At 39.6% G+C, this 9100-nt stretch overlaps 1 protein-coding gene across 1 annotated transcript; it reads right to left on the reverse strand.

Annotated features, from left to right (window-relative positions):
* Positions 1-1123: 1123 nt before the first annotated feature.
* Positions 1124-8621, reverse strand: GJD4 (gap junction protein delta 4). Its single transcript, XM_054592501.1, has 3 exons — positions 8526-8621; positions 4247-4382; positions 1124-2857 (listed from the first exon to the last, which is right to left on the reverse strand). Exons 2-3 carry the CDS (start codon positions 4308-4310, stop codon positions 1851-1853), a joined length of 1071 nt encoding a protein of 356 aa, XP_054448476.1. The 5' UTR covers positions 4311-4382; positions 8526-8621; the 3' UTR covers positions 1124-1850.
* Between the last annotated feature and the right edge of the window lie 479 nt (positions 8622-9100).

Here is a 9100-nt window from a genome sequence, read left to right on the forward strand (position 1 = left end):
AATTTCTTGGGCTAAAAAAAATACATTCGCCAGTTTCAGATCAGTTCAGGCATTGCTTGTTCAGCATCTCAAGTCCAGAAAGATGTCTTAAAGGAAACAGTACTGAATTTGTATCAAATTGAGTTGCTTTGATTCAGTAAGCCACAACACTTAAAAAAAAAAGAACATCAGAAAATTTTTGGATGGTGTCTATGTTTCTGAAAAAGGAACAGTTCAGTAGGGCTGATGAATAAGATCTAAGTTGTTCAGCTGTAGAAACAGCAAGATGCCAGATGATTCCTCAGACTTATTTGTGATGTTTTAAAGATGCAAAAAAAGCCAGGTATTGATTTGGGAAAACAAATAGTAATGAAGCCCTAGAGAATTCTTATATCTTCCCAACCTTAGAATTGCCTGCATCAAGAGTCAAAAACCAGATTTGCCCCGAATGCCAAATAGTTTAGGAATATTAGACTCAAAAATCACATTTATTTGCTATGTGCAGAAATTGACCTAAGTATTGAAGAAAGAGGTCTGAGTCATGGCTTACAGATTTCAATGAGTTGCTGCATGTTAAATATAGGCACATTTATTCAAATAGCTTTATGCCAAAACCAATTTTGGATGATTTTTTAAGTTTTAACCAATTGCTTTGACATCTTGTGGATATACCAAGTAGGATATTATTCTCCATTTTAGCAGATATTTCATGGTCAAAGTCTTCTTTAAACAGTTAAAAGTGTCCTTTGGTTTCATGAGTACATTTGTTCGCCTTTTTTATTATTTGAATGGTTGAGGGAAATTCATCTTTCTCAGCCATTTTGTGTTTGGGGACCAGAGGATATTCATCAATTTTGGAACTATACCAGATGGTTCTTCCTCCACTCTTGCTGCAGATGAGCAGGTGTGTTGTGTCTCACAGTAGCTCTTCCTTCTGCACTGTGTCCTCCCATCCAGCAGTTAAAGGCAGCACTAAAGCTCTAACAGAGTCCTGCAAAGCAGAACAATGCAGAGAAGTGCAATGAGGAGCTGTCAAGGCCCATTTCCAGAGCAATGGCAGCTGTCTGTTTCCATTGCATACATAGAAAGCAGGAGCTTGGACTGTGAAACCACTGCATTCCTGGAGTTTCTCCTCCTCTCCACTGGAATGTGAAGTCTCTCAGGGCAATCTGAACTGTACAACTCTCTCAAGGGCACAGCCAAAACCCAGACTGGAAAGCATGGGACAGCTCTAGGGCCACTTACCTCCCTTTACTCAGTGAAGTCAACTACTCAGAGATATACTCAGACAACAGGCAAGTCAGGGTCCACCTGTGGCCTGTGTACCCTCCACCCACATGCAATAGCCATCAAAGACACCTGAAAGACCATAAGCATTTACCAGTCATATTTTCTGCATTTGTCATTTCTCCTATAACACAATGAAGTATGAAGTGGGATATCACAATCAGCATTAATTTTATTAAACGGCTTTGGAGAAGTTAATGTCTCTCTATTGATTCTATTGATGGCATGCATGATATACCTGTTTATCCAAGCAGAAAAAGCAAACAAAAAGAACCCTCATAATAATTCACCAGAAAACGTTAAAACAGTAATGAGCTCTATTAATGCAAGGAACATGCTTTACATAAAGCATATATCATGGTAAAGAATAAGACAATAGACCAGTCAAGAGTATGGTGTGATCAGTAGGTAACCTGTCCAATTAATCTCTGAAGATTTCAGTCCGAATACACTTGTCACAGGCCAGCTGGCCTTCCTGCTTGCTGATATTCTCCTGGAACGTTAAAGTTTCCCACGTGCCAAGGTGATGCTGCACCTTTCGGTTCGCGTCTCCTCTCAGGCACTGCGCTGCCCAGCCATCCTCTTCACACCCACTCGGACCTTCTGGTCCCCGGGAGAGGGGCGCTCCCAGCGCCTGCCCGGAGGACAGGGGGTTGCCGCGGACTGGACAGGCAGGGCCTGGCCAGCAGCCTGCCGGGAATTAAAGTATGCTCCCTTCTGGGGTCCTGAGGGGCCTCCGTGCGGGCCCTGCCCCCAGACTCTATGAAAGCCTTGGGCAGCTTGTTGCTGGCTAAGGACAGTCCCTCAGTCTCATCCTCATCTGGGAGCTCCGTTCGCCCCGACACAGCGGACTGACCACTGGGGCTGTGGTCACCGCGCCCTCCGGTCCACGGGCCAGAGTGCGCGAGAGTCTCCCTTTCCTCCCCCGACCCCCGGTGGCCCCCGGCGGAGCCCGGCCACCTGCATCTTCTCCTGCGCAGACTACAGAGCAAGTCGGCCACGCTGAGCAGCACCGAGAGAGCGCTGAGTGCCCAGAGGTAGAGCATCAAAGTGGACTTCTCCGTGGGCCGAGAGACGTAGCAGTCCACCGCGCCAGAGCAGGGAGCGTGGGCACAGGAGAACCTTTTGGGGACCGAGAATCCAAAGAGGAGGTAATGCAAGGCCCCGAAAGCTACTTCCGCCAGAGTCCGCAGGCAGAGCTGCACAATATAGCCCAAGGAAAAATCTGGCACCACCAGGCTGCGCCCCTCCCTGCAGGTTAGTGAGCAGTGCGGATCCTCACGGTTCAGGTCAGCATGGTCCTGGCCCTCGGGCCTGCCAGCTGGCCCGCAGGGGCCCCAGACGGCGAGCTCAGATACTTTGTGCAGCACATAAACACTGAAAACTGCGGAAGGGAGAAGAGTAGAAACGCTTTGGACCATCCAGAAGCGCAGGTGGGACACGGGGGAGAAGAGGTCATAACAGACATTGGCGCACCCTGGCTGCAGTGTGTTGCACACAAACCGCTCCTGCTCGTCCTGGTAGACAGGAGACCCGGCCACAATGACGACCACCATCCTCAGCAGGATCATGAAGATGAGCCAGATCTTCCCTGGAAAAGAAGAGGCAGGATGGGCACCACAATGCAAACCCACTAACAACAATGTTTAAGTGTGTACTGGAGCTGAGAGTGAAGTGTGAGATCCACAAGCATGTGTTTCAGTCATAGCAACAGTATCAGCGAGTTAGCCCATGTGATATTTATCAAGCACTTAACGTGTCAGACACTGAACTACCTGTTTGTAAAATGCTTTAAGATTAGCAGACTTTAAAGAAGCATAAGTACTAAAAATGTTTGACTCTGGTAGTTCAGGCTTTTGTTAATGTCTCCTGGACTGAAAGTCTAGAAAGAAAGATTAGGAGATTAAGCTTCTTAAAGGGTGTTAATACATTCTTGTAATGTGTATAGAAATACAACTGTTAATTTCAGTAAGTCTTTATTTATGTTAATGGTTTGCAAGAACATCATTTAATAATAGTGCTTGTATTTAATGTTGCTTTATGGCCCTTGGAATCAAATTTCTTTAAGAACATTCAATTTTTCAGATTTTTCAATAATTCAGAATCCCTTTACCGTTATTTCAACTTTTATGAATTAATGAGCTTTGTCTTTTTTCAATTTATCATGAATAATTATGGCCAACCTGGGGATTCAAAATAGCTTCAAAAGCCTTCTTTTCATATCATGAATAAACTATTTCAGAACATGTTTAAGACTAAGACAAAATAATTTGTAAATATTTTGTTTTGTGATAAGATACAGAAAACATCACCTGAGAGCAGAAAAACAAAACTCTATTATTAATGAAGGCAGTTAAAGAATATTATTACATGATGAATTTATTGACTCAAATTTTTAAAGACCAAGTTGATTTTGTTTAAGTTCTACAAAATAATGAGTAAGGAAAATATCAGTGACTAATCCTTGTCTCAATTTCTGTTTCTAGGACACCCATATTTCTCTAAAAATTGCCTTATCTGCACCAAGCTGAGAAATCCTTATCACTTTCTTTGTTAAAAAAAATAACTAAACTAAAATGGCATTTGGTTTAAAGAACAAGAGAAATTGCTAATTTTGATAAATTAAGTTTCAAGATTGAACTCTAAAAAGATTAACAAGAAGAAAGCATAATTGAGGCATCAATTTCTCTTTTACTGTATTGTTTCTTTTTCTGGTAAGGCAATTACACAAAAATATCCCTTCCACCTGCTTCAGTCTTCAGACTCAACATCAGAATGTCAGCAAGAAGGGGCCCCAGGAGAGAAACAACACTCACACCCAGACTTTCATAAATGATTGTTGGAACCATGGCAGAAGCTTGAACCCATAGCCCCCTTCACTCCAGCAGTATGTAGGCCTTTGTCTTGAGGGTAGACAAGGCAAACCAATTAAAAAAAAAAAAAGAAGAAGACGAGCTTTGAGGGTGTCTCCTCTACTCACCCACAATGGTCACATTGCAGTTTAATGTGATAATGAGGAACCCTAGCAAGTCCCAACGATCCATGCTTCCAGAATGTCACAGACTCAAGGCTGCTGGAGACTTCCGAAGCCTGTGATCTCCAAGGAGGTGGAAAATCTTTGCAGAAATAAATGTATATTAGCTACAAGAGGCTTAAGAATGAGAGCTGGAAATATGAAAGGAAAGAACTGAGCCCAGGAGCAAGAGGTCAGTCTTTCTCTCTCTGAGTTGAGACGCCCCTAAGCTATTCTCCTCTAAGGCAATGTGTTTCTGACAACTGCAATCACCAGAAGACAGCAGGAGTCATCTCTCATTGTGGGCTATTCTTACCCTCCTGGGATATTCCCAGCTCCTGGCAGTGCTCACATGTCTCTGCCAGGAGAGACAGAGACCAGAATATATGATAGAAGTGACTACATTTAGCCCAAGAAAGAAAAGTTTTGTTAACTAGCCAAGTAAATTCTTTATGAAATAAAGATGTTTTCTCCTATAGACCATTTCCATACCACTTCACTTGTTAAAGAAACCGTAAAATGTTCACATTTTGTCTTTTCTATGAAGCATAACCCATTATAACCTGAAAGGCTCTTGTCCTCATTCTCAATTCTTGTACCATTCAATGCATCTGCACCTTGGACTTGTGTCCCAGCTTTAGGCTGTGATTCAGTTATTCTTTAGCTGTTTCTTGTCTGTGTTAGTGACAGGAGCTCTTCACTCAGAGAAAGAAGGCCTGGATGCAAAGTTGGGGCCACCACCTGGTCACTAGGGAAGCCCCTGAATCTCTGCAGATATCCTCTTCTTGCAGCAGGGAGAATCACTATGCCCTATGCTGTTCTACTCATAGTTTGTAGATGCAAACATGACATGATAGCACTGACAGCACCTTACATGCAGTGGGTGTGTAACAGCAACTCACATCAATGGAATTTCAATCCCTAACTGGCCCAAGAAACCTTCAGGGATTGTGTTTTCCTTTTATAGCTCTCAGCCCCATTTACCCCAGGGCTTCTACTAATGAATCACTTTCATAAATGTTAGATTTGGAATAAAATATCACTGTCTGGGCCAGCTGACATCAATCACAGTTGCATCAAAATCCTATTGTGGCTGTTACCCTTATATCTGGAAAGAACCTGTCCTTCAAGCCTGGGGATCTATCATCAGGGTAGAAATGATTAAAAGAAATTATTTCAATTTTCCAAGCTATTTTTTTATATTCCTGTCTTTTCTTCATTTCTAATCTATTTTTGACTTTAGTAATATCTTTACAAAGATTCGCAGAAGACAACAAAGTCACTTTCATCTTTATTCACGTGACATGTTTCCACCCATTGAAAACATTTTGAATCCTTTAAAAAGAATAACAGTTTTGTTATATGTTATTTGTTTCAACATGCATGCATAATAAAATCTAGAGAAGTTGTAGCTAAGCAAAAATATCGAAATAGTCACATGGTTCAAGAATAAAATAAAGGAAAATATCTTTGCTGCCTAATAGACTATTCATGCTGTTGGCTTAAAAATTAATATACTAGGAAAGAATTATTGAATTTTGCTGTGTGATATAAATAGCCTGTTTTTAATGTGGAGTAAATAATTTTGTGACCTGGAGTAAATCACTAGAGCTTTTCATATTTTGGTTTTCTCATCAGTAAAGTAGAAAAAAAAATGTGCCTTCACCTATGCAGGAATGTTGTGATATGGAAAATGAGATCACAGAAATGAAAATGATTTCAAATAAAAAAAACTACACAAGTGTCCGTGACTGGTGCATCTCAGGGTCTGCTTCTGTGCATTCATATCCTTGGTCTTTCTCTTTGCTTCCCTGCATTTTATGAACAGATAGGGCTACCTATTCCCTTCACATCTTTATCACTTTTGCTCTTTCTTCTCTAAGTCCACCTTATCCTCATTCTTTGTCTTTTGTCCTTTTCCTCTTTTTTGCCCTCTCTTCATGCTAGCAGACATTTTTACTTGGCCTGACATCCTCACCCCAGTGGCTGCCAGAAGCCTGATGGGTGTGGAAGAGAAGAGAGAGAAAGAAGGGGCTAAAATATCAAACATGTGGCACTGTCTGTATAAAAGTATCCTGAATCAATGGAGAATTTCCCATGTGTGTGTCTGTTGAGTGAATAAAATATTTGGGGAGTATTGTGCTCAACCCAATGGATATGGCAAAATTGTGCATGATGATCAACTAGGATTAGTTCATAAAATGAACTTAGCAAAAAGGAAAGAGAACAACCGCTGTTTGCTATTCAGCCTAGGCATTATCCCCTCTAGCTTAGTGACATTGGCAAATTATTTAGGCCTCAGTTTTACCACCCATAAATTGCAGATAATTATACTTCATTTATAGGGTTATTGAGAATTAGGATTAACTTAAATGAACTTCTAATACATTATTTGGCCTTTAAGAGCCTCTCAATAAATGATAACTGCAGTCAATTCTCATTATTTGTGGTAGTTACATTCTATAAATTTGCCACAAACACAGAATTAATGAATACTAACAATTCCTGGGGGAAAGGCAGAGTTAGGTAACTATTAGCATCTGGTCACATTTTTGTTATCCAATCAAAAAAAAAAACCCATTTTATATATATATATATATATCATTTATATATATATATATTTATATATATATATAAATGAATATATATAACATATATACATAATATACATATATACATAATATATATGTATAATATATATAAAATATATAATGTCTTTAAATAGAAAAACACATAAAGCAAGGTTTATGTGTTTTTCTATTTAAAGACATCTTATTTTATATATTTTATATATATTAAAATAGATTTAATATAGTTATGTCATTAGCATTGAACTCATGTCTTACAGCACTATAACTCATGCCTGAATGAAGCTAACCTGACACACGTGTTTTTTCTGTGAGGCACATCACAGCTTTCTTGTACGTATGACACTAGACAACACTCCAACACCATGCATAGAGGTCATTTTAAACAGTGAAATCACCAAGAAAGAGAACAAAAATTTTGAAAAACGTGACACTAAAGAGGTTTTTAAAAAGTTTGTTCACAATATGAAAACTGAAGTAGGGAGGCAGAGCAATACCTTGTGCCATCTCAATTGGGAACATGGCATGAGGTGACTCAAGCATAAGGTGACTCATTGTTCTGTGAATTCAAAAATGACTGTGAAAGCCCAGAATATTGATTTAGGGGTTACAAATAAATTTTAGCAAGTTGGTGAACTCTCAAATACAGAATCCATGAATAATGAGGATTGACTATTTAATAATGCTGATTTACTAGACCAGCCATTTTCAACATTTTGCATCTCATAGCACACATAAACTAATTACTAAAATTCTGCAGCACACCAAAAATAGATATTTTTACAAATCTGACAAAAAAATAGGTATAATTTTGATTGACTTACAAAAACAAATAGAAATAGTAATTACCTACCTTTTTTGCTCCAAAATGACTTTTTAAAAAATCAGGTGCCTATGTTTGTATATAAGGATTTCTGGTACCAAGAATTATTATGCAACATGACCAATAAGATGCAACTGTATTATATGACCTATATATTTATGGTTCAGGACAGGAGAGGACAGAGCGTTCACACCAGATAACTATTGCTGTGTTGGCATCTTTTTATTTGACAGGGAAAAGAGGTCAGTGCCCCTGACTAAATAGTCAAGTATTTCATGTTTTAAAAATTCTTGCAGCACACCAGTTGAAAATCACTGTGTAGAGGAAAGAAAAATTGAGGCTTTTGGGGGTTCTTTGTATTCCTCTCTTGTGATGAGGATCAAATCACAAGAGGACTGTGTCCTTAGGAGTCCTGGGAACTATAGAGTTATTTAAAGTGGAGGAAAGATTCAAAGCTTCAGACGTGAACCACCTCCAGTCTACTTCAGTCACACACCTCTATTTCTATCTGCATTTTTTTTTTATGCTTTGGCCAGGACTCAACTTGAATAAAGGAGTCTGTATCCAAAAAAAAAAAAAAAAAAAAGTTAGAAAACATCTGCCTATTTGAATGTAATTATGGGAGGCATGCTAGTGTATAAAGGTAAAGTACCCAAGCTCTTGAATCTGAGAGCCTGGATTAAAATTCTAGCTTCTTAACCTTAGGAGAGTTGTTTTACTCAGTTCCCTGGTTGTAAAATCATGGTGCCCAGCCCCTACCCTACAATAATTGTGAAGAATAAATGAGAAAATATGTAAAGCACATAAAACAGTGCCCAGTCCTCATTCTTATTACCTGCCAAGAATAAGGTAGCAGTGAAGGTTAAAGCTTGGAGTGCTTTTTCCACCAGAGGATGGGTGGTCCAGGGCCCTCACTTTCCAACCCAGAGGTACCTGGCCAGAGAAGACTCTGGTTCATCCCAGGCTCAAAGTGACAGAAGGCTTCCAGGAAAACTGCATTCAGCTTCTGGAGGGCTGGGAAATGATGGTGTCTATTTTGTTCTTTGTGATTAATTATTAATTTGAGGACTGAATGTTTGCTTGTTCTTTGGATTTAAATTACTTTTCAGGACCTGAATAGAAAGCAAGTTTCAACAGTTGTACCAACAGACAAATCACGTCTAGAGTTGCATCTCATCTGCATCTGTAAAATCTAGTAACAAAGGAAATTATAACCTATTCCTTTTTTTTTTTTTTTTTTTTTTTTTTTTTACAGTATAGCTTACCACAGGCACAGGTACTCTAGGGTGAACCAGCTCTGTGCAGACCCTCTCCCACCTATACAATGCACTCCCCACACTGGACTTGCAGAAGAGTATGAACACCCTGCTAAACAGGACTCCTGGAGAACTGGTAAAAGGAAGGAATGCT

The sequence above is a fragment of the Pteronotus mesoamericanus genome, unplaced genomic scaffold (genome assembly GCF_021234165.1).
Source record: "Pteronotus mesoamericanus isolate MK-2021 breed Mesoamerican mustached bat unplaced genomic scaffold, CSHL_Meso_final scaffold_36, whole genome shotgun sequence".
In the NCBI taxonomy this organism is placed as follows: domain Eukaryota; kingdom Metazoa; phylum Chordata; class Mammalia; order Chiroptera; family Mormoopidae; genus Pteronotus; species Pteronotus mesoamericanus.

Bases quoted from the DNA above. Each gene is read 5' to 3' on its own strand.
- GJD4 (XM_054592501.1), bottom strand. From the start codon at position 4,310: ATGGATCGTTGGGACTTGCTAGGGTTCCTCATTATCACATTAAACTGC. The intron at 2,858-4,246 runs GTGAGTAGAGGA...CTTCTTTTCCAG, and splicing joins CTGCAATGTGACCATTGTGG to GGAAGATCTGGCTCATCTTC.